General features: G+C 34.6%; 1 protein-coding gene across 1 annotated transcript; it reads right to left on the reverse strand.

The window, feature by feature from the left end:
• Positions 1 to 6,835: 6,835 nt before the first annotated feature.
• On the reverse strand, positions 6,836 to 22,807 carry LOC124365189 (putative ferric-chelate reductase 1). The gene is made up of 5 exons (XM_046821144.1): positions 22,702 to 22,807; positions 21,729 to 21,835; positions 20,118 to 20,324; positions 12,147 to 12,238; positions 6,836 to 9,125 (listed from the first exon to the last, which is right to left on the reverse strand). Exons 2-5 carry the CDS (start codon positions 21,831 to 21,833, stop codon positions 9,044 to 9,046), a joined length of 486 nt encoding a protein of 161 aa, XP_046677100.1. The 5' UTR covers positions 21,834 to 21,835; positions 22,702 to 22,807; the 3' UTR covers positions 6,836 to 9,043.
• Between the last annotated feature and the right edge of the window lie 3,951 nt (positions 22,808 to 26,758).

Raw genomic sequence — 26,758 nt, forward strand, 5'->3', positions numbered from 1 at the left:
AACCCTGTTTCTTCTGTGGTGTGCAGGTGTGCAGACAGCACTGAGCTTCTAAGTGAATTTAAAACCACAATAGAAGTACTGGAAGCTGAAAACCAGTGCATAAAAAATCAACTGCAAACTTGTGAGTGCATGGTATCTAGTTGTTCTCAGATGTGGTCACAAGTTAAAACAAAGAAACCGGCATATCCTGGAAATATTCAAAACAAATCGTCATTGCAATCACCAAACAAAATTAATAGTCTACCGGCCCACAAATATATAGAAACAAATGTCCCTACAATAATAACTACAGAAAGAAGGCATAAAATTAATAACAAAAATAGACATTCCTTTAAGACATCCATTCCCAACAGTAAAACAATAATTATTAATGGCAACAGTCACACCCGGCATATCACGGGACTTGTACGGGAGTTGACCGACTCTGCGACCTCGATTGGCGGCGTGTGCATGCCTGGTGCCCGACTGTTGGACATAATCAAGCTGAACCAGTCATCCCCTGGACCTGGACCTGGACCTCGATGTGAGGTACTGATTGCCGGCACAAATGATTTGGCAGTCGGTGCCCATAGAAATATATACCGCCACCTAGAAGGATTTATTGCTGCCCGACAAGCCGATGCCAAGTTCGTCATTGCCACCCTGCCGCACCGTCATGATCTGCACCCAGACCTTCCTATCCACGATGAGACCGTCCTCGTCAATGCTTATATCGAGGAACTGGCTGCCCGATATAATGCCAGAGTGCTAAACTTGGGGGGGATCGGCCGATAGTTCTTCACTAGGCACGGACAACACCTCACAATGAGGGGCAAGCGGCTGCTGGCTAGGATGATTGTGAGGATCGCATCGGAGAGACCTCTCAAGACTGCCGGTGCACCGGGCCTGGCGATTCCAACTGTCTCCTCCTCTCCCACCATTAGCCAGGTGCCAGCTGTTGTCAACCCTCAGCACCAACACTCCGGAAGACTGCAGCACATTTCATACGCTGAAGCTCTGAGGAAATACCCTGTGCTGGACAGTGACGATAAGTCCGGATCTGCTGCGGCCGTGCCACGGGGAGTCAGCGGAGCTGAGGCTGCTTCGATGTCGCCCGGAGGCGGGGTTCTTGCTGGTGCCACAGAGGCCTCCGAGTACATATCGCCAACTATACGACAGACTGACTCGCAATCGACTTTTTTAGGGAGCCCACTTTTCGGCAAAGGGCTAAGTTAGCCAACTCAAATCGGTGTAAACAAAAAATACACAATAATAATTCATTACGACTGCTTCATCAAAATGCCCAATTAGCAACTAACAAATTGGAAGAACTTCAACTTATGGCTGAAGAACTGAAAACAGATATTCTCGTTGTAACCGAAAACGGTTTTAACTGTGAAAATATTGGTCTGTGCAAAATTCAAAATTATAAATTGGCAAACTCATACTGCAGACAGGTCTCTAAGGGAGGCGGTGTTGCTATTTTCTTAAAACAAAATTGTATCTTCACAAACTTTACAATAAAAGAAACGTCTGAAAAACATTTTGAAGCAGTCGGGGTCAAACTTGAAACAAACAAATCAAAATTAGTCGTCGTAGGCATATACAGGTCTCCTGGAGGAAATGAAGACGTTTTCTTTTTATAGTTTAGAAGCTTTACTTCCGGACCTGGGTAAACAAAAAAATTACATTCTGATGGGTGATTTTAATGTTGATGCACTAAACAACAATCACCCATCTACCAAGCGTTTAGTCGATTTGCTAAGATCATTTGATCTTGAACTGTTGGTGAAATCTCCAACGAGAGTAACCACTAATACTCAATCGGCTATAGACAACATTATTACTAATATCTCTGATGTCGCAGTGACTGTGGTCAATACAGCAATCTCTGACCACTATGGCCAAGAGGCTATTATCAGAGGTAAACTATTCAAAAAAGAACCGAAAATTCCCAAAACAATAAGAGACACAAGGCCTGGAAATATTGCTCTCCTCAACGCCTCCCTTTCTAAAGAAAAATGGGATTTTCTAAATTCGATACAACCGGTAGAACAGCAGTTTAAAACTTTTAATGAATATTTAAATTTCCATTTCAACACCTGTTGTCCTACTAAAACAGTTAAAATCGGTACAAAAAAAGACGCAAAATACTTGGATTACAAAAGGCATCCTTGTTTCAAGGGAAAAACTTAAGTTTTTTTCAGAAATCAATAGAACCACGACCAACGAACAATTTAAAGCCTTTTTTCGAGTTTACAAAAGAACTTATAGGAAAGTAATCATTGCTGCGAAAGCATATAATGTTTCTAAATTAATTCTTTTTTCCAAAAATATTTCCAAAATTGTCTGGGACATTATAAACAACAAAAGTCGCGAAAATAATCAAATAAAAGTCCAAATAGGGGATAGACTTGTGAGTGATGCCTCAGAGGTCGCTAGCGAGTTTAATAGATTTTTTGCATCTGTTGCTGGTGGGCGAGATCCTCGTTCATCACTTCCACAAGGAAACCCCAGGCGTAGACAGAGCCCAGCAACCTCATTGGTGCTGGCTCCTGTGTTTGAGGAAGAGATTAATCAAATAATTCAACAACTTCCAAACAAAAAGTCTAATGACATTAATGTTATGTCAATGTGGCTCATAAAAAAATGCTCAAAGCATATAGTGAAGCCACTGACCAAATTAGTTAATCTATCGTTTCTAACAGGAGTCTTTCCCTCTCTCCTAAAATTGGCAAAAGTGCATCCAATTCATAAGAAAGATAACCCCAATTCAGTAAATAACTATCGGCCTGTCTCTATTTTGCCTGTATTGAGCAAAATATTCGAAAAACTTTTTTTGTCAAGAATGCTAAATTTTTTAAACAAACACAACCAACTTTCAGACGACCAATTTGGTTTCAGAAAGGGAAAGTCGACAATTGACGCTATAGTGAATCTTGTCGATATGGTTGTAGAGGGAATTGAAGGTCATAATCACACATTAAGTGTATTTATTGACCTTTCAAAAGCATTTGACTGTGTTGACCACAAAACACTGCTTGACAAATTAGAATCCCACGGCATTCGAGGCGTGCCACTTTTATGGATTAGTTCATTCCTAAACCATAGAACACAGGTCGTCCAAATTTCGAATCAAATTTCAAAACCTACTGCACTGAGATATGGAGTTCCCCAGGGATCAATACTCAGTCCAATTCTTTTCCTGATATATGTTAATGACATTGAATCATCACTACTGCATGGAAAGCTTGTGCAGTACGCAGATGACACGACTCTCTGTTTTAGAGGAGGTACAAAACAAAATTTAGAAATACAGACCTTTGTTGACCTTAACAATTGTGTCCAACATTTCAATAGCCTCAATCTTCAAATAAACTCATCAAAATCAAATTTCCTAAACTTTTCAATGCGCTCTATAGATATTGAAAGAGGTCCTGCTGTTATGGTTGCAGATACATTATTGGAAGAAGTCTATTCTTCAAAGTTCCTTGGAATACACCTTGATCGAGGGTTGACATGGAAAAATCACATTGATTATGTTTGTGCCAAATTATCCTCAGGAGTTTATGTCCTAAGATCTTTGGCAAAATACTGCCCAAGTCAGGTACTGATTACGGCGTACTACGGGCTAATTTATCCCCACCTTTCGTATGGAATCGTTTTGTGGGGAGCCTGTGCAAACAACCATTTTATGAGAGTTTTCAAATTACAAAAAAAAGCAATTCGCATTATCGCTAATTTAAACTTCAGAGAGTCGTGCAGGACAGCGTTTAAAAATTTGCAACTGTTAACTTTGCCATGTCTCTACATCTTAGAAACAACCTTATATTGTTTGTCTAAATGTGCCTTAACCAGAGGACGAGACATACATGAATATGAGACAAGAGGCAGAGATAACTACCGTTCGGGAATGCACAGAACGGTGGTTTATGAACATTTGCCTTCGCAGGCAGGTGTTCATTTTATAAACAGATTGCCAAACAAAATTAAAAATGCCTCAACGCCCAAGGTGTTAAAAACTCGTATCAAACTCTGCCTGGCGTCAAACGCTTTCTACAGTGTTGATGAGTTTCTGGCATTCAACTGGGAGACCACGCGATGAGGAAACTGACTCCAGCGCCGAAAGTGGGCGTAATTGGCATGGAATGAATGGGGAGTGAATGTTTGAATGTTGTAAGTTTAAATGTGGCCTTGATGTGGGATGAATGGAAAAAATTTAGACATGAAAATTGACGTTTGCTATGCAATGTATATTGTCAACTGCAATTAAACGATTTGATTTGATTTGACCCTCCGGTTTAAAAGGATGCTTATTCAGCGCATGGACATGGTCAAGATGCTGAGTAACCCTCCGGTTTAAAGAGGGTGCTTATTCAGCGCATGGGCACGGTTAAATTTATTATGATTCTACAACAAATATTATTGTTTTATTATTTTATTATTATTATGAATATTATTATTACCGATATTGCAAAAGATAACAGGCTAATGTTAAAAAATAAAAGCCATTCAATTGGTAGTTTCTTCAATAACTGTTCATCCACATAGTAAGTGAAAGATAATCAATGTTATGTACTCATGTACGTATTCCTCAACTGTATTCAATATTGAAATTCGGAAATCAGATATATATATATATATATATATATATATATATATATATATATATATATATATATATATATATATATATATATATATATATATATACCATTATGGAATAAATTATAGTCTACATTTACAATAAAATGTTGTTATCTAATCCCACTATATCTCTATATTTTGCATTTTGATATCACTTCTATCTTCCATAATGTTTAAAGTTTATTTGAAAAGTAAATTCTTATAAGCAACGATCAAAGATATTAAAAGAATAGTACAAGAAAAGCAATAATATTTAACTTTACATATATTTTTTCAATATGGCTAAGAAAAATGACAATGTGAGTGGAATGTTGAGTTCATCTCCACTTCACTTTCCGCTGAGGTGAGCAACAATATATACACTGGAGTACAAAGACTACGCCAATTAGCATTTTAGTTAATGTGTTGTTTTAGACGAATTAATTTGGAATTGTTTTTTGTAGAATCGGTTCCAGAAATACTCTCGTAAACAGTTAACTCTCGGCTCGCGCGGTGTGACACAATAAGGTACGCCTTGGCGAGGTGACAGAGCCGCGGGCGAGTATTTTCACATTCACATGATATACAATAACAATGCCGTGCTGTTGCTTTGTTTTGGTGTGAAAAATGTGAATCCCGACAACTGTAGTGGCTGGCTTTGTTTAGTGCCCCAACTGCTCCTGAATACCGTTTTGTTTGTCTCATATACCTCGCCCAACTATTATAATGAACAAACCTCTCTGTTATTTAAATATAATATTTTTTTGCAAATAACTAGCTTATAGGCAATGTTTAACATCGATACACTTAGTAACAGTACGGCGATTATTATCTAAGATCACGAAGCCAACAATATTTTTCAAAAGCGTGTAGATGCATCAGAAACATATTATTTCAGGATTCTTAGTTAAGAGGATCAGAGGTTAAGAGAAATTGCAACTGGCTCTTATATCAGGTTTTGCACCTGTAGGAGTATCCACATTCCAATGAATCCGTAACTGAGTTTGTCTTGATAACAAGATCAGGAAAACATTAAAATAGGTTTATATGATCATTATTCTGATCTAGAATTGTATAAATAAAGTTAATAATAAGTATAAAAATTCTCAGAAAACCTACTGAAGTCGAAAAGCGTCTATTACCGGCTCTTGCAATGTATTTTTAGTGTAAGATAGGCTATCTTCAATGCCATAATTGATTTATTTTATTCAGTCGAAGGAAATATGCATAGAGCTGAGAAACCTACTAAGATCAGGAAGCGCTACTTTCGATATAAGAGCGAAATCTTACTAAGTTTATGCAACATTTTCGAATAGTGATTTATAATATGTATTGCGTTATGCAAGGTGTGTTAAGAAAGTAATTGACATGATTTTATTGTGACGCGACTATTTATCGCAGCGCGCTCGGACCAGTCGGATAATGTGGAGAGTGTTCTTCTCTTCTCTTCCAGTCTCAGTTCGCTCCAAGCAGTAAGAGGGATAGGACGTATCTTTGAACGAAGTCTGTTTTTCGAATGTGTCGTGGCGCGATAGAGCGCTCGCTGGAACATCAGTGCGCGATCAAGTTTTGTGTGCGGTTTGGAAAGAATTTATTGGGAACTCATCAAATTCTTCAAGAGGCCTTTGAGGAGGAATGGATTTGGAGATCTCATTACGAAAGGTGGCACACACAGTCTTCTCCCAAACCCCAAAGAGCATGCATGGGCAAATCTCGTATTAAAACAGTTCTGATTGTCTTCTTTCATGTCCGAAGATTGTCTATTTTGAGTTTGCATCGTAAGGACAAACTGACAACGCAGCCTTTTGCCTGGAGGTGCTCAAGAGACTGAGTCGACGAGTAGCGCGCGTCAGGCCTGAAATCTTCAAGCTTCACCACAAAAATTTCCACGGCATCACGGCCTTTGTCGTCACCCTCTACCTGATCCAGAACAAGACTCCCGTGGTGACCCAGCGTTCTTAAAGCCCGAATTGGCTCCATATGAAAAATGTTTTACAATTGGATGAATAAATCTATTTTTCTTAGAAGATGTGCATTAATTTTAAAATGCACCCAGTATAAGTCGTGATGCCTTTAGGACTGTAGTCAGGGAAAGAATGGCTCATTAAGGCACGTTAATTTTTATTCTTCTATTTTGCCTTAAGCCATAGTAAAACTTATGCGTAAGGATCTCGATGAAGCCAACCATTTTACCATATGTGCAAATTTTCACACCTTTATCGATTATGGGGGGGGGGGGGGTTTACGAGTGTTGACATATTTCCAATGCATTAGATGTTTTAAAGTCTTCAATGGTACATTTCATGTTATCAACTCTTACTTATGGCACTATCAGTTGATTATACAAATATATTGTATATTATATTTATAAAAGAAAACTCACAACTATCCAATAATTTTAATTGTTTTCACACAAGGCCTTTCGGCATACAATGCAATAAACAACTAGATTCCTATTAAATAAAGCTTATAACAAAGGATTGTTTTGAAATGTTGATCGACGCTAGTTTCAAGGATTTTCCACTCATCCCCTTAGGCCAGAAGCAGAACACAAGCGATGGAAAGTGAATGCTTTTTAATCTTAGCAGTTTTATAAGCTTGCGTGAGTATATAGTATCCTGATCCGGATAAACAATCAAAATCAATTATAGCACTAGAAATATCGTACAACAACTCGTAAAAAATATTTTAAATTAATTTGTTTTCGAAACATACACATTTTTGGTCGGGCAATAACGTAATCTCAACTGTGGAACCGTAAATAAATTAGACTGAAAGTGAATTGCCGAGAAAAAAAAAAACGTTTTTTTACTGTAGTATTTTTTCATACGTAAGTATGTATATTTTTTTCATTGCTTATAAAAAAGCAAACAAAAACTATGGCACTTGTTAGACTAATGTTAGACTAAAAAAAAGTTCCGGTAGTAGAAGTCTATTGGCTGAAATATGCCTTGAAACCCAATATATTTGGATATTTCCTTTATCAGAACAACAAGAAAAAATCAACGTATTGAACTGGACCAAAGTAGGTTTCAAGACCTGCATATGTATATATTTTCTTCATGGGAGTAACATAAATGTAATTTATTCGTACTTGATATGCGTACATTTCTTAACCATGGACACCAAATAGTACATGCCAGATATATGCCTAATATTTTGTTAAATTTCAAAGGTCTCTATCAAACATCTTTCACTAAGAAGTTTACAAAGTTTGATTTTTAAATAATGTCATCCAGAAACAGTCCAAACACATCAGGAAGAAATTCGGGAAGCCCGAGAGCCCTTGGGAGTATTTCAGAGCCCGAGGGAAACTGGGATCATTGAAACCTTACAATGACATTGTTTGTACCCTGCATTTCAGGGCCAATGAATCCTTGAGGTTCATTAACCCTTTATTGGCTAAATACCATTATGTGTAAAATTTATAAAAAATGTTGTAACATTTATATTAAAATAATAAAATTTGTTCTAATTACAATAGTTTGGAAAGAACTGCACAAACGCAAACCACTAGAAGCGGCAGTGCTCGTATTTTTCACACATAACAAAGCAACAGTACGAAATTGTTGTATTTCACGTGAATGCGGAAATATGCTCCCTCGCCATTGATTAAATCTCGCAGCGCCGCACCGTGCGAATTGAACTATAATAACACGTTACTTCATGTATTTCAAGTAAATGTGAAACTATGATCCCTCTTCTTTGTTACCTCGCCGTGCCAAATCAAAATATGGTGTCTAAAACGTCTTCTTGTAACGAGTTGTGCAACTGATGAGACAATGAGAATATCTCTTCATTTAGACTACATTGAATAGCTGCTGGGCAAATAGACTGAGCTCTTTTGTATCCTTTGTGTATCTAGTGTCGAAAAAATTCAAGGAGTTCGTTTTGAACCTCATTATCACTTTTATGGCTTTTTATTGATCTCTTCTGGCAGTTGTGGAGTAATGATTGCAGGAGTCAATCAGTAAAGGTGTCAGATTCCACACACTGCACTAGGCGGTAGGTGACAGTTTCGTGTTTTGAAATACTAATTACATAATCAAATAAGGGACCTCTATTTCCGGCACATATTTTTTTCTCAAATTTGAATTTAATTACTGATATATAGTCCATGTATTTTTGAGGAGGTTGTATTTTGTTTCTTCTCTATTATTGATCCAACCGTTCTCTTAATATATCTGAGGAAAACTTATGTAACTCACCCTGTATTTACAATTGCAACCTATTTATTATTTTATGTAATAAGTTGCTGTCATGTACCTACCATATTTCTTCCACCCCCTCCCACTTATACTAAAGCCTTATAACCATAATATATGTTATGTTATATAATAAGAGCTTTTAATACTTTACAATGTACGTTTAAAGTATTTTAAATTAGTTTGTATAAATGAAACAAAGGTATTATTGCAGATTAAGGACTAAGTGACGATCAGGCGACGTCAAGGATGACTTGCAATTTTCTCGCAGGATGCCTCACCCAGAAGACTTTCCTGGACTGGGCCACCGTTACACTGCAACACAAAAACTTATGAGAACTAATTTCTTATACAGTAATATCTATGTTTTCTCCTTATTTAGAATATAAAATAATAAATAAGATTTATCCGTCATTTTCCATATGTTTTTGTCTCCACAAAGTAAATATTTGTTATCGGGAAGAAAGTTTATCAAGTTCCCTCTAACACAAAACTTCCCTTTTTCGGGAAATATTTTCTGAAATGGGGGTAAACTAAAATACATTAAGTACTTTAATACCAAAAGAAGAAACTCTTAAACGCAGGGAAAAGTGGCTTTTAAGGAGTGGTAATAACTTAGTACTTAATTAATGTTAACCGTCAGTATTGTCCCATGTAGTTACATTTAATGATAAAAAAACAATTCTTTATTATAACATTTAACTATTTTTCTATAGCCTATAAAAATAAATAATTTCAATTGAAGATGTTGTAAGGCTATGTTCTACAGTTGCCACTTACTTTCACACGACAGCGATTACACTTGTATGACATTGACAATTGTTATTAATTACAACTATAATAGAATATAATTAAAAAATATAATTCTATTTAATCATTTTCATTTATTTATTTTTACTATACGTAGAATTAGTGAGTAGTATTAATCTTGTTTCCAAAACCGAACCTTATCATCTCACCAATGTTATCCTGATAACTTTGTAATGCTCCATTCCATAAATAAAACGTTTTACTTCAATTATAAATACCCGGTAAAATGTTTAAATACAGCATTCAAAGCTACACTCATATCTTCAACATCTTTATTTATTTTGATATTTTTAGCAGACTCCATTTCACCGAAGAGAATTCAAGAGTTGGATTTGTGTTTCAAAGACTCGGTTGCGGTTTCACCACATTGACAAGCTGTACCAATTATCTTAACAAAGCTCTACTTTACCTCTTCTCTGTAAAAAGTTGACGACCTTTATGAGATGCCACATCTCTAAAAGATAATTCTTTAGTGATAAAATATGACTGGTATAGTTCTCCTTTTTTTTAATCAAACCCATAAACACTTGAGTGTGTATAATGTCAGAGTATTTATATCACAGAAGCCCGCAAAACATTGCTTTTTCTGTACATTGCCTTGGCAAGCTACTCTTCAGAATGTTTTCTTCCTTAATACTTTATTCTACGGTAGCGATGAAGGTAGATTTCTAATCCAATTATGGCAATTTGCAAACGTTTTTGCATTCTCTATGTGTCATCCATTGATTAACAAATAAAATACATATACTTTTACCCTCAAGTACCGTATTATTTTTTATGATAATCGTTGTTTGGGTGCTTAGAGTCAATTTTAATACATCAAAAAACCATATAAAACGATAAAATTGTATTTTATTACCTTATTTTTTTAAGTATTTTGTTACCTAGCAACAATTAGATATGCTTCAGGTCTACTAGTAAAAAGAATTATGTGGATCACTTGCAATGGGTGTGTTTTTACATTCTCTACGCACCATTCGTTGGTTAAAAAATAAAATACAAATATTTTTACCCTCAAGTTCCGTATTAATTTTTTAAAGTAATCCTTGTTTGAGTGCTTAGGTTCAATTTTAATATATCAAACTTCCATATGAAATGTTGTATAAATTGTATTGTATTACCACATATTTAAAGTATTTAGTTGCTTAGCAACAATTAAATATGCTCCAGGTCTACTAGTAATTGTTGGCTAATCTTGCCTTGGCCACTCCCAAATTTAAATTTTAGGCTTTTGCACATACTTTCTTTAATTTCTTCAACGTCAATTTCACTCAAATGTTCTTCATCAAAATAACTATCACTGACTTCATGTTTACTTTCATTAAATTTGCTCTCCACATAGTTGCTAAAACTTAAAAAAGAATACGATCTTGCAGCAATGCTATTTTAAACGGCAACTAATGAAAAGAAACAATCAACAGATGAACTGTAAACAACAATCGACTTCGAGAGTCGACCAGCTTAAAAATCAAGCAAGTTCTATTTGAACAAAGTATCTTAATAACAGTACAACAATAGAACAATGCTCAAATAATCGATATCAGGAATATTTTTCGGCTACAAAATTTCGAACTTTCGAGAAGGGTAGTATCCGTCATCGGTAATTACGCCGATGATAACACTGGAGGACAATTTACGTAATTGGTAGCTAATGGTGATTACAGGTACAAATGATAACGCATCTTTACGAAACTTCGTAATTATGTTCTACAAGAGCATGGCAATGATAAGTGCGATGACGGGGTCAATCAGAACAAAAGGGGTGGAGTCACAGGATAAGAAACCACACAACTATTATAGGAGTAGACATCTTGTAGATGGGTAGACTTTAACATTAAATTGACAAGCATATTCTATAGAACTAATAATGAAAAAGGAATAGACTAGGAGCTTTCAAAGGCCAGGAGAAGCCACAACTTAGAAGCAGACATAAACTGAGATCTCTCTGAGACCGGGATTATTTATAGGCCGGGAGATGGTTGATACCGGGAATTACCAAAGGCTCTTGTAACAAAAAGACCTGGCAGACTCCCTCCAAGGCCGGATACTGCCAGAGACAAGGATCTCTTCCAGACCGGGAGAACTTAGAGGCCGGGTGCTGAGAGATGCCTAACAATACAAAAGGCTATGATTTCCAAAAGGCCTAGAAGACTCACTCCAGATGCCGGAAGCTGCCAGAAACTGTGATCTTCCAAATTTCGTTGGCACAGTCTACAAGCCAGGCTGAAAGGTATCATGAGCCGGGAAACCTTTGAGAGTTTAAGAGTTAGTTTAATTTAAATACTTGAAGTTCCATGAAACAGATTGTTTCGAACCCGAAAATTTCATAAATAATTTCATAAGATCTTTTTTGCATAAAACAAATTCCAAATACTATAAGATAGGAACCTGCGAGACTGAAGGCGCATGTATAAGATAATGTTATATATTTACAAAAGTTCCCTTTAAGCCTGTAAACAATAAACTTGGTCTTATAGTAACTAGAACCTTATTAAGATAGTTTGTTTCTGCAAAAATTGAACTCACAAGAAAGTGACGTTCCCAACAAAGTCCAGATCTGGAAGCCAGCGCATGTGAGCGTCAGACTTAGGCTCCGAACCGAGGTGGACAGCAGTGTTCTGCAAAAGTTACATTAGATTGCTGTATACAGTTATACAAGATTCTGAAAATGTTCCTGTGGAAACTAAACTTTAATTTCTAACAATGTGCCAATTATCGGATTAAGCTATGCTGGATTCCTGAATCAGGGTAAGATGACATTGTTTGATCTGCCTCCTACGTCTTTAAAAACAAATATCTCTATACATAATAGGCAGAGCCTTAATTAACTCTCATCACAGACTCTCCCGCTTTTTGATACCTCAAAAAGTTGGTAATAGGCATGAGTATGCGGCATGGCTTAAATTTAAAAACTAAAGCATTTGCATGAAGATGAAACATTCATAGTAGTTTACGTGGACTATAGATTTTCCAACTTTTCAATATCCTAAAAAAGGCAAAATTTTAATCAAGATCCACCACCCATAAAGGGTTGAAATAGGGTTGCAAATCTAAAAGAATTTTTGCTGTTTTTTCTACTTTCCGATGTCCTAAAAAGATGAAATTGGACACACACTATACTTAACACTTATAAACTAAACAAAAACAAACAAGATTTTTCGTGCAGATTAACTTAGGGGTTGAATAAGCATTAGTGCTATTAGTATTAGTAATATTCTTACAGCTAATCACTAAAACACTTGGAATATTCTAGAAAAACTTTCGTATTTCATTAATAGTCATAAGACAGTTTAACTCTTCAACTTCAGTGCCCTAACATGGTCTTTAAATTTGAAGCCCAACTATTTTGAAATTTTTCAGGATATTGGAATATATTTTAGTGACCACCACCTACTATGAGGCGTGTTATTTAATATTTAATTAAAAAGGAACTCGTGTAAAAAGCTGTTAGTAACTTTTTGTAATAAATAAATGGCGCCGAAATATTTCTCTATTTTTTCTCTCTTTCAGAAATTATTTTAATTGTTTTACTATATGAGGGATGTGTATTATTATGGGATTTTGAGCAAAACTATTTAATTAAGTGTTACGTATTTGATTACATTCAATAGCATTATGTATATATATATATATATATATATAACTTTTTATCGATTTTATTTGTTTTGGTTGACTATATGTTAAAATTTTTTGGGTATTTTTTAACTAATCGCCAGATTATATTTAAACTTATGTAAACCAGCAACTATTACGCAAAAAAAACACCCACACAAGCATTCGCGCGCCGACACACACACACATATATAAATATACTGCGGATGACAGATTGAGATTAAAACTCTCTGCGACGTATCACTTTTTACCTTTCTTAGAGCTGCGCTTTGTTAGCCGTTTAAATGCTTGGAAGAAACTGCCGTTTACATGCTTACATTAGACTGATATTAAAAATTACTGTTGAAAACCGTTTTTGTTCCATAGACTTCTAAGAACTCAATGAATAAAATGTTAATTTTAATTTTTAATTTGGTTGAAGAAAACTCATTTATCAGTTTCTTAAAGAAAAGATTTAACAAATTATTTGGAAGATTTGATGGTGAATACGGAAAGTTTATTTGTGATTTTTATAAGTATTAAATTTAGGTTTACACATTTTCTGTTAAATATTCTGATGGTTTAAATTAAATAAATTTAAAAGAGGTTAATTATAGGGTACACGTTATACAATATAAACATAAATACATGATTCTTATTTTGAAGCATGTTATTGACTACGTAAGAATTGTGAATGAATCAGAATGTTTTTCTTTAAAAATCTATATTACAGATGTATAACAACTTTGTTATTATAAACAACATAATTGCGTCACAGATGCGATTTCTGCACTCAAAACACCTGAAGGAAATCGGATTTTCCTAGACATTAGCCATCTTTCAGTGATACAAAATAAGTAGCACTACGTTTCGAGATCTATAATTTGATCCCTTCCTCAGGTGAACTAATAACATAACACATAACTGAAATCTAGGATAAAATTGAATAGAAAACATTATATCATATGAGACGATATGATATAATATATCACAAGATATGATATTATATCATGACATATCAAGCAGATATTATTCTCTTCTTTTAAAAGCTTTTCCTGAAGTAAGCACAAAGAAGCAGAAAGAATTTTAAAATATAGTTTTATACGATACTGATACGATTTACAAATTAATCATTATCTCCTCATAAACAGATAAGGTGATAAGGCGAAACAGAGACTAAAACTCACGATACATATTAACTAAACTGTATTGACACAAGATGTTATTTAAATGTAGGGAGAACGCGTTAGTTCAGTCCCTGCAAAATAAAGACTAATAAATACAATCGAGCGAGGTAAAAATACAACAATTATGTGTTTTAGTAGTTCTGTTTCCAAGGAATAATTTATTTTTACCTGAGTTTCGTGTAATAGAAGAGTTTTCCCTCTATAAATGTTGTTTATTTGAAGTTTAAGTGGCCAGGTCATTATGCGATATAATGCAAGTCGGTTAGAAAATATTACACAAAATTATCTTTTAAAACTGAGAGGGATGGATAATGATACCACGCGTGTGTTATATATAACAACAGTGACTAAAAATGTCTGAAAGCTTCGTAAAACCCGACTCTTTTAGAGCCGAGAGTTCCTCCAATCCGGTATATTATTAGAAAATCATTCTATATAGCTTCTGATTCTGTTTTAGGTTTTAAAACCATATCAAATTCAGCTTTCATAAGTTTTTTTTTGTGTTAACGTGATTTAGTTGACATTGACTGGCTCAAATATCCTAATATAGAGGTTATTGGAGTTCTTTAGTATATCCGACAGTCTGAATAATGCTCTAAAGCACGTTCACAATTTGAAAAATGAATTATTCAACGTATTTTTTTATATATTTATTAGAGTGCTATAAGGAAATTCCAATTGAATTAAAAATTGAAGGGAATCACAAGCTAATTTAATTGAAGAGCACGTCCATTACCTTTTGCTTAACAGTCACCTGTAAAATAGGAATTAACAATAAAGTTAAACAGCGCGTTTAAGAACCAGTTCAGGTATCAGAGAGGTCAACCCCAATTAATTGTGGTTTCTTTAAACAACAACGGTAAAATATGTATTTATGGAAATTATAAGGCAATTTTATACCAAGATATATACAAGATGATTTGTATCCTATTCCCCCAATTTCTCGACATTTGACCAAGTAAATTACCGAAAATTACTAATTATGACCTAGCTCCAAGTTATCAACAGTTACATGTAGACGAAAAGTCTACGCTTATACAGAAAGCTATAACACTCTTTAGTGTGCCTTTAAGGAGCTACGGCTACATTCCTACGTTTCATTGATTTGCTTTCAGGATTGGATAATAATATCTTTCCTTACTTCAATCATATCCTGGCTAAGCTCCGGCTGTATTTTGCTGTAATGCGTCCTCTAAATAAAGTTTCCAATACTTTCCAAGCCACAGTCCTTTCAGCATTTTGCATGCTCTGTATGAGTGTTTTGAAAAATTTTGCATTGTTGTAAAAAAGTTGTTAATTAAAACTACTTTCCGTCCATTACCTTCCAAGGATAAGATCATATATGAGTGGGAACAGCAGTGCGTCGTTGCCGACGACAACAAACCTGTCACGTGTGGTGTCCTACAGGGATGTAATTTGGGTAAATTAATGATATGAACACAGCACTGACAAAAAATAGGAAATATGAAATATGAGGATCTTGAAATTTATGCTCAATGCATTGTCACTGACATCAATCGATTATAAAAAACGACGACTTTGACATTCAGATACACACTACAGAATAACATAAAAGTGCATGATGCACTTGTACTGCAGGCAACAGGCTAAAACTCAATGCAGACAAAACTAACCCATATTACGCATTATAGGCTCTCTCCGTATTATCGAATTCAGGACTGTACAAGAAATATAATATAACAGGACTCTTTTTTACGCTCTACAGTAGTGTGAGGAGCTAAAGATTGGCTATTAAGAAAACATTCAACTTGTCTGAACTTGATTTAAAAGTTATTTTCATCAGTTATTACACTTTAAAATGCAAAATTAACATGATAACCGACAGCATTTTAATAATTGATTAACTGTGGTAAAAGTCTCAATGTTAATAAGAATTTGATTCACAATACATCAATGAGGATGAGATATACGATAACTCATCTCAACAATCCGTATAGTCTTTTGATACCGATGTCGATGACAAACCATCTTCATGAGAACTTATATCACTCGTTATGGGGTCATTGGTTGATTTAAAATATACAATACACTGGTCTCACAAATTAAATATAAACACGAAACATCTAAGTTCTTTTAAAAATTAAAATGTTAAATAAAGCTATGTACTATTTTTATTTCTCTACTTTTTAACATATAACAGTAGTCAATGTCTAAAATCATATTATCCTTTTAATCAGTTAGTAAGGAAAACAAGAAGGATTGATTAGCCAACGAAAGACAACCGAGGTCTTATTTACGCTGCTTGGTTATTGCATATCAGTTCAGTAATTAAATGCGTTAAACATCGTAAGTGCGTTGATTTATTTCATCCTAGATTGTATTTATGTTTTAGGCCATTTATTTAATTGAAGAAAAAAATTTGATTGCAGATCTCGAAATGCAGTGTTTTCTGATGTTTTGTATTACCCAAAAATGGCAAGTATTTGGAAAAACTCTGGAACTTTCTCAAACTTTTCTTGTGAAAAACAAACTTTAAACAAAGGATAAATAATGTCTTTGCCTTGCCTCGACGTATTAGTAGTTCATGTGCTGCAACTTGTAATATTACATGATTCAAAGTAAGAACGACCACAACTACGGGGTAAGATTTAGGAAGAACCGACTCAACACTATCGGCTGCTTGTATGGGTGCGTTTGTCAGAACTTAGCGTCAGACTAATCAACAGGTTCCCTGAGGCCTTCAAACATATAAACAATTCGAAACTGTTCAATGCCCGTGTGAAACGCCGTCTGATACTAAACTCGTCTGCTCTGATGGTGTGAGTTTCACGATGTGCCGTTGGCAAATTCTACAATGAATTCGCCAAAATAATGGGATATAACTTGTGTTTATTTTGTTGAATTTGTCATACACAGTGTGAGTTAAAAGTATGGATACGTTCTGTGTAGTTTTTATGGATAAAGTGAAGAGAGGGAATATGCAAAAACTTTCTAGGAAATATAAGTGAACTTTTTAATCACTGTTACAACTTTACCCATTTCCCCAAAATAAGATTTTGAGGAGGTGGCTCAAAATTTGTAAATGTAAAGACTCATTAAGCGACACCGCATTTCAAGATATTGATAAAAGAGGAAGATTAGTATAAACTAGAGCTTTTTATATCAACTCAGTACATAATTAGAGCTCATTGAAGTTAATTTAAAATTAAGTGAAGCAAAACATGAACATCTACATTGGGAAGATAAACCACTTCAATGTACAACCACTTTCCTTACAAACCCAAACCTGATTTACATTTATGACCTGTTTTTGTGGTAATTTACGTTTAAATGGAGTGTTTAAGTGAACAAGAGCGTGTTATAATTCTGGTGATGCGAGGTTAGGGAGACCGAATGAGATCTTGTGATGAAGTCAGGAATTTATTTAATGATATGCCCCAGTGTGGCTGGATACGTAGGACTAAATAATGTTATAATAATTAATTTTTGCGGACTTTCCTTTGTTCCGAGATATAAGAAAACAGTAACACTTAGTTACAAGATGTAGTATGATGACGGGGTTGGGCTTATTCATGGTTCATTAGAGCAGTGGATCCCAAGAGATTGTCCGTGAACAGTTTGACGTATATACATGTTCAGAGTTGAGGATAAAATTGATGCTATTGTTAAAAGATGTCAGCTGTGGGCAACAAGAGTCAATCAATTCTTTATTATAAATTTCCCCACTTTGAAAGTATTTTAGTCTTCGTAACAAATCAAATAAAGGAAAACATCATTGAACAACTTCAAAGATTAGAAACCACATTTAGGAAATACTATCCCGAGCCAGATCCTAATCAAGGTTGCATTAGAAATCCGTTTTACTTCCCGGAAATAGAAAATATGGGAAGTCTCTGAGAAGAGGAACAAGATCAGCTTGTACACCTGAAAAGCAGTGGGACAATGAAAAATATTTTTAATTGTGAGACTACCGTACAATTTTTGTCAACAGCACGTAAGGACTACAAAATATTCAGTCATAAAGCAATGAAAAATGTTACTACTTCCTTTTCCAACTACCTTCCAACGTGAGCAGGTATTCTCGACTATGTGCTTCATGAAAAATTATTACAGGTGTCGGTTTAATATGCAGTATGATTCCAGACTAAAGTGTCAAGTATGGAGTATCAGAAATCATGACCTCCAAGGACAGGTTTAATGTATCTCACTGAAAATATTTAAATATATTTAAATATCCCATTGCTTTTTTATACATAAAAATTCTGATTTAATTATACTATTCATTTTCTTATAGTTAAATATTCGAAATCAATACTTTTTCTCTGTATATTTATCGAAACAGATTTGTTATACTTGTTTTTACTTCACCAATACCTTAAAAGAGTGTATTAAACTTTGCCTAGACTTTCGAATTCTGACATATTATTGGTTACTTCTTGTTTCTTCAATAATATTTTAATGTAACAGCTGTGGATAAACTATAAAAAAGGTTCTAGCATCAAAATTAATTTGTATAAGAAACCCTTAAAGTAAGTGAGTAGGCAAACCATAAGTTGTTTACTAACTTATGCAACTCAGATTATTATAAGTGTAATCTACCATTTAACTTTAAGAATTTGGGGGTCTGTGTCAGTAAAGTGACTAATGAGGGAGTCCTTTAAAAAATGTTCTTGGGAACCACTGCTAGTGAACTTCTCAGAAGATACTGTGTATTCGCATTGGGTTATTATCAATCTGTAATCGTTTTGCTACAAGGTTTTCTTCTTAGTTATTTTTTTCTGATTGGCGCCAAACGCTATCCCAGATTGGCAACCAAAGCGGCCTAATTTCTACTGATGGGTCACTGATTGATTGGTCCCCTAATTAAATTCATGGAGTTTCGATTAAAATCCTTTTAAAGAAATAAGTTTCCAGATGTATTATTTTGGCTTCATCCCAATTCATGACTCTCAGATCAACAATGATCTGATATTTTTTACTTTTCTGTTGAAGATTCTCCCTACCTTGTAATAGTCCTTTTGTATAGCATATGTTTTCTCTGTTACGACTACCTTTTATACTATACATACAGAATTTTGGATTCAGTGTGTTTGTTTTTTCTTTTTGATTTGTTCCATACGAATACTAAACAATCATAAATAAAAAAATATGCAACCTAGTTACTTTACTTGCCGCCTTGAAGATATTTTTTTTCTCTGTTCAGTATTTAATGGTTGGTCGTTCAGCGCAAAACTAGAGTCACCTATATTATTCGTTTTCAATAATTAACTTTTTGGTTCGTAGCTGCTTGTTCTAGATACAGTGTGCATGGAGTTGACACACCTTTGTTGTGATTCCTTACTTATAAGTTTTTTTACGCTCTGGTATGATTTGTTTATTGTAACCCAGATTCCTAGATTGTAGTATTGTGTGAGGTTGGTTATCCCTCTGTGGCAGATATAAAATATAGATCTCGAAAGGTAGAGCAAATTTTATCACTGAAAGATAGGAATCGCCCGGAAATAATCATGTTTACTTCTTAATCCTTTCATAGTAAAAAAAAAATTAAACAATCATTATGTGAAGTACACATATATATGTACAGCTAATATTTCTCGATCGCAATAACAGTTTTTACGTTGTCGTAACACAAGAAAGAGAATATTATTATTGCAAATGTACGTTCTCATAACCTGTGTAGACACATGTAATGTAAGTGACATCTCATATATTATCAGTGTGTGATACAAACATATAAAGACCACATAATTACACGTACCGCGAAACCGCCGAAGCAGTTCATGGTGTTGATGTCGAGACACCCTGTGTCGAACTGCCCGACCGGCAACCCTGAGGCGTCGTCTCGCGCCTGCACTATGAACCCCGTGAAGTGCTGGCTCTCACTGCTCAGGATAGCGAAGTGCGCTGATAACCGGCTCACTATCGTGTCCTTGTGCAGGTAAAATGTGAATGGCGGAGGTCCTTCCTGTAGCATGCCAGATGGTCAACTAAATAGAAAGTAATCTCCTAGAACAACGAAAAGAACACTTTATTATTTGTATCATACAATTATTCTATCATTATGCCACCGTGGTCACCGTTCTTATTTGAAAAGAAATTTCACAAATTCCTTAATTCATCAATATCCTTGCCAATAAGCAGAATTTCATTTTGTGTTGCCAAAGCCCATTAAGTTGCACTGTTGACAAATTAAATGAAAATGTATGTTTATGTTGCAGATGTTTTAACTTAATTTAATTGCAATATACACTCTACCGTTTTTTGACAATTGATTTGACAATTTTTGTTGACGCTAAAAACAACCAGAGGTGGTAGTGCTACAATGTAGGATATTGTAATAACAGGAAAACAAATCTTTTAAAATTTTGGAAGTGTAAAATAGAGGAACACAAAATTATGAAACTTTGCACTAGAAGCTATATGCGGTTTTAACGGGATCAGAAATCTTTTATGTCCAATGAAATGTTTGAACAATGTTGACTGAGTGTTTTATTTTCTCCCTGGGTGCAAGATTTGAGTCTATATTCAGAGATTTTACATTGTTTGTAGTATGCTTTGACTGGTCAGAAAATTCAAATTCCTTCAAAAATGAGACTCGATAAATTGATGAAAATATTATCCAGACATGAGGCCGAACCTCTTGACTGTTTAGAAAGCAATAAATGTTTAAACTAACTAAATATGGTTGTTTGAGAGAAACCCAAATTAAAATCACAGCCAATGAGAAGTGGTTTGGGAAAACCTATTCTGAAAATATAGTTTTCACGTGACGAAGGCATATTTGACGTTGAAAGGTCTTTTATATAAACTTAAAATGATAAAACGAATGCGTACCTCCTATCGATCACGATGGTCTTTTTCAATAAACTTTTTATTTAAAAATAGTCTGATCTTATTATACAGAGAAAGTTTAACTCTAAGCTAACATTACGCGGGAAGAGCTACACAAATTTGTATTCTGCGAAATCTATTCAGATGGAGCCTCTGTCTTATGAAGAGTCCTTGTCACAGGACGATAAATAGCGGTTAATTTTCGTGGCCATTCAAAGAACGATTTCCATTCACAAGTTTTCTTATATAGAAAGCTACAGAACTGAGGGTTATGGTTGTTGACTGAGATTATCTGACCAAGCGTTCTGTGAGTTTCGATATGAAGGAATACGCAATTATTACTTTTACACCAATTTTTGAATAATAGATAGTAAACACGGGAAGAAAAATTGTACGGTTGGAATATATTTTGCAATGTATTTTGCAGTGGGTATTTAACAATGTTATCGTTAATATATTTAACAACTAATGTCATTATGTAAATAAGGTTTAAACATTATTTATAATTTAATAATAATTATGTACTGGTATCTCAAACCTGAGGACTGCCGCCGTGACTGGGTTCCATGGTCTCACAAGCGTCAGGGGGTTCCGTCTTCACCAGTGTCGCCAACATCACAGACATCACCATCCGAACCAGCATCCCTATGCATTATAATTAATTAGTTTAAGTCTTGTGTACTGGCATCGGGGAGCTGCGTTTCCGCCAGTGTCGCCAACATCACAGACATCACCACCCGAACCAGCATCTGTATCCATTATAATTAATTAGTTTAAGTATTACGTACTGGTATCTCACACCTGAGGACTAACGCCTTGACTGGGTTCCATGGTCTCACGAGCTTCAGGGGGCGTCGTCTTCATCAGTGTTGCCAACATCACAGATCCACTATCCCCGAGGAATGTTTATTTTTTTATTAAATTTCTTTTGGTTTTCTCAATTTCATTCGATTTCAAATGTTTTCCCTAATCGGGTGAGCCTACGTTCTTTCCAGATAATTTGGTTACCAACTGACGGTTTTTACTTTTAAGAATTCTAATTGATACATATATACTTGAACTATGTTTTATATATGTATGTTCCACACTATTTTCCTTATAGTGTGTATGCAAATATTACAAATTGCTTTTTCTACCCAATGACGGGAACTGAGTATCATTGGAATCATAACGACAAAGCAGTGCCTGTACTTATTGAATTGTTGTTACAAGTCTCCATTATCTCGTTCACAGTCAAAATATGTGCTGTTATTACTAATGTTACGTAGCATACATAACGAACTTTAGTCGTTGTGATGCAGTTATATTGATAAAACTTTGAATGACTTGTTTATAAGTTGCATTAAGATGTATTTTGTTGAATTTAATACCCAAACTATAGTTGTACGTTCACCTTTTGTATGTGTAACCTATAACTGTCATTAATAAAACTAAAAGCTTAATTTTAGATAGATTGATAGTTTTATTGGAAAGGAATTCGAAAGATTTATATGAATAACGTTAAAACTTACTTGTGTAAACAATAAAACCGAGTTGCAGTCACAGACCGGATCGTATACTGAGGGGTCTACAGATCCTCTCGTTTGATATGATATCACTAATCGAGTGATAACAGATTACACTTCCAGTCGCCACGTCACGTATCACTCATGTTTATGTTTCATGTCCCATTTGTTTATTTTCATTACTTTTTTATTTGCTGTGTCTTAACACAAAATCACAAAATGAAGTTATAACATCAATTGATAAGAGAGCACAAATGTGTGCTATATCTGCCGCAAACACTCATGAATGATAACGTTCCAAGTTAATTACTTCCGGTTTGTTTGGCAAACAATCCACTTCCACTTTCCCCAGCTTTGAAACAATCTTTTCAAAGAATACACAGAATGCTATGTAAATTTGTTCATTAAAACATCTTCTCTTAAATTCGTATTTTATATATATATATATATATATATATATATATATATATATATATTAAATAAATGAGCCATATCATTTATAACTATAAAGAATCTTAATTAGATATTATTGTGTCTATTAAATTCATATACTGCATATACATGTGATATACTGCATGCAATCTTATTAAACCAACATATTCGATATATCTTAAACCGGAAATTGTGCGATCTAACTGGCGGACCGAGATTATCAACGCTAAATACTATACAGACTGCGGTTTCGCAGAAGAATCTGCGAATTGTGTTAAGCCTTTCCCGCTCCTTGTGCTTACGCTAACTCTGTTAATCTTCTCAAAATAATCCTTATCTGAGACTAACTTCATTTACAAAGAAACAGTTCTTTGTTTCCCTAAAATGTTTTCCAAGGAAAGATTATTGTACATGAAAGTAGCTTATACGCCACAATAATTAAATCTGTAGTTGTTAAATAAAACAATGGTGTTCCATTGTTGCGCTCGCAGCTGCTCTTCGATTACGTTTTAAACCATTTCATTGTTTACAAAAATATTTAATTACTAATCATAATTTGTGGGGAGAAGTCACCGATTCATGCAAATCTGTACTTATACTAATTTTATTCACACATAAGACGTATTTTTCTTCAGTCTTTCTTTCCTGTTTATGTACTAATTACTTTCGCACCTGAAGAAGAGGGTGAATTTAAATCCTCAAAACGTTGTTTTATACGTTTGGTAACATATAAAATAGCATATGTCTTAACTCCTGTTATCCTTCCAAGGAGTATTAGTTGATGCACTGGTAGAATATACTAGGCAGAAATATAAATTATCAAAAGCTCATATTTACTCCGAGTCTGCAACTAAATAGTGCCCTTGTGGTAAGGTTGAAATATCTTAATTTTATTTCATTCAGTTTATCACTCGAACCCAACATTGCACACGAGGACTTATGTATGCTCACATTATGTATCACGCAATGTATCAACACCTTTACACCCGCTCACAAAAGTTTCCTTTGGAAAGCCATTATATTCCTACGTCCTTCTGTTCACACCAAGTCAACAATTAATAACGGGTCCCGATTAGGAATTTAATCCTCAATTGTTTATCGTACAAACTGGGTAGAATGTGGAAAATGATTTTGGAAAGCTCCGCTTGGTTTCAGCGTTTTCATCTAAACAATGATTTAGACGCTTTTCACATCTCTGGATGACAAGTTTCGTTATAGCATCTCCAGAGCATTCCCTAAACGAGTATTCTCGGAGAATTGTCATCTGGAGATGTGAAAAGAGTCAGAATCAGCGACATGAAAGCCTCAACTGTCATTATTTTGATAAGTAGGTAAATCAATGCGACAATTCATACATCTTCGAATCTTTGTGCGTGGAATCTACTCTCCTTATCACTATACTATAAAAGAAAACGTATATTCCTATATATTTGAAACACTAAATTTTAAGTTAATTGATCTTCAATATTACCACGTAAAATTAAATGGGGAATTTTCCATATTTCCTCAGATTTCCCGTCCGGTCTTAAACGAATGATTCAACACAATTCTTATTTAATAGTAAAATACAGTTATATCCTTTTGCCAGCTATCTTATAATCACGTGAGACAAATTTGTTATGAATTTTATTTTTCAATTTTTATTAAAAAAAAGTGTACTCTGATTGATATTTAATGAGCGAGTTGTATTAATAATAGCAATACATTTTCTGGTACCCTACTATATTATAACCGCAGAAATATTGACAATAATGCCATTAGTGTTGTATCCCTTTGGTACTAAGGGCTGCTCCACTGCTGCCATTAACGGCTGGAACATTCCCTGGCTTCCACATTAGCATAAATATTCCAGCTCTTTTTCTATCAGAAATCCATCAATTATATTGGTGACGTAAACAAATCTTCCACCCCGCGAGTCAATCTAGAGAGAGGTTTCTCGCTTCACTTTGCTACTTACCGAACAGCATTTTCGTGTTACGCGCAACACATACAGTGGCGAGACCAGAACTGTTTTGTATTTTGTGAAAATTAATTTAGATCTTCATGACTTTCCTTAAGTATAAAAAATGGGTGAAAAGTTAAACAATATTATTTATTTATTTATCGACGTTACAACCATTTTATTCGCAGTAATATAAAAAACTATTAACATATTAAATACAACAAGAACAATGTGAAACACAATAAGCTCCAGTGGCAAACATATAACAACTCTAACAAAAAAAAAACGATCAAAATGAGGGAGGAATGTTCATCATGCGCAATTCAAAATCTGAAGAAACTTTATCATGAAAGTGATGACACTCAAACTTAGGGGAAGGTTCAAATACCAGGGTTGGATTCGAGGCAGAGGAGCAAAATACTCATGGTTTCCATCATTTTGCCTGTGACCAAAGATATATCTAAAGCAAGGTCTATGAGGGATGCAGAAATCGATCCGACTGAGGAGATGACGAGAGTCCATAAAATTGTTAAGAAGCTTGAACAGATATGAGGTATCCTGAATTCGTCTTCTATTGTATAAGGACATGAGTCCAAAATGATTAGCAAAGTCCTCAAATGGCACTTCAAGATACGGAAACCTAATTCTAAGTCCAACAAGACGCAGTAATTTTACCATAGCTGATTTTGCCGTGTTTCTCTGATTCATAAAATATATACACTAGCAGATACCCGCAGCTTAACACGCAATTTTCAAATTCAGAGGCTATAGCTTTCTTAGTGAAAGCATAAATGATGTAATATGTTAGAGCCATACAGTTGTTTAAAACATAAGTATAAATATCAGGTACATATTATTTCAGTTTCCATGGTGAGATTCAAAATGTAAATCCGAATTGTTGTATGAATAAATATAAACATATAATTATCGAAAACCCAATTTGGTTAAAAAGTGTCAACTTAGGTCTGTTTAGTTCTAATTTTTTATCCTAGGTATTTTCAAGTTTCATAGTTGTGCCCCGATCAAGAAAATATATACCAACAAAATCTATCTTCGATTAAAAAGCGTCTACTTTCGGCTCTTTTAGTTTACTTTGTCTAAGATGTTTTTAAGTGCCATAGTGATAACTTGCTTTTTGTCCTATTAAAAAAATTATAACTTACGTACAACTGAAAAGTTACGGTATAAAAGAGTCGGATACAACCGTATAGTTCACTTCCACTCTAATTTATTTACGGTTCCACAATTGAGTTTATGTTGTTGCACTCACCAAGACACTAAACACGTATGTGGGTTTTGGAATCCAACTTAGTTTTCAAAGCGTTTTGCTGTTTGCGTCTACTTCTGTCGCTTGTGATATAAGGGGAGCGGTGTGCCATCCCTTTGCATTTCATGTAACTACGGTAAAATTCTTAAGGGTGCCAACCAGTCTTGATAACCTTATGTGCAAAACATTCACAGTTTGGTTCATCAAGGTGGGATTCTTAGTACAATGTTATGACAAATTTTAACCAATATGGCAACTTAATTTGTAATAACTTTGTTACAAATAGTTAAAAAGAAATTAAATTAGATATTGAAAAGATAAATTCCAAGATGGAAATAAGCAGTTTGATAAAACTCTAACTGAGAGCGAATTCAATTACGAGACGAGTAACTTTGGTCATAATATAAAAATATCTCCTGTGG

The sequence above is a fragment of the Homalodisca vitripennis genome, chromosome 6 (genome assembly GCF_021130785.1).
Source record: "Homalodisca vitripennis isolate AUS2020 chromosome 6, UT_GWSS_2.1, whole genome shotgun sequence".
Lineage (NCBI taxonomy): Eukaryota > Metazoa > Arthropoda > Insecta > Hemiptera > Cicadellidae > Homalodisca > Homalodisca vitripennis.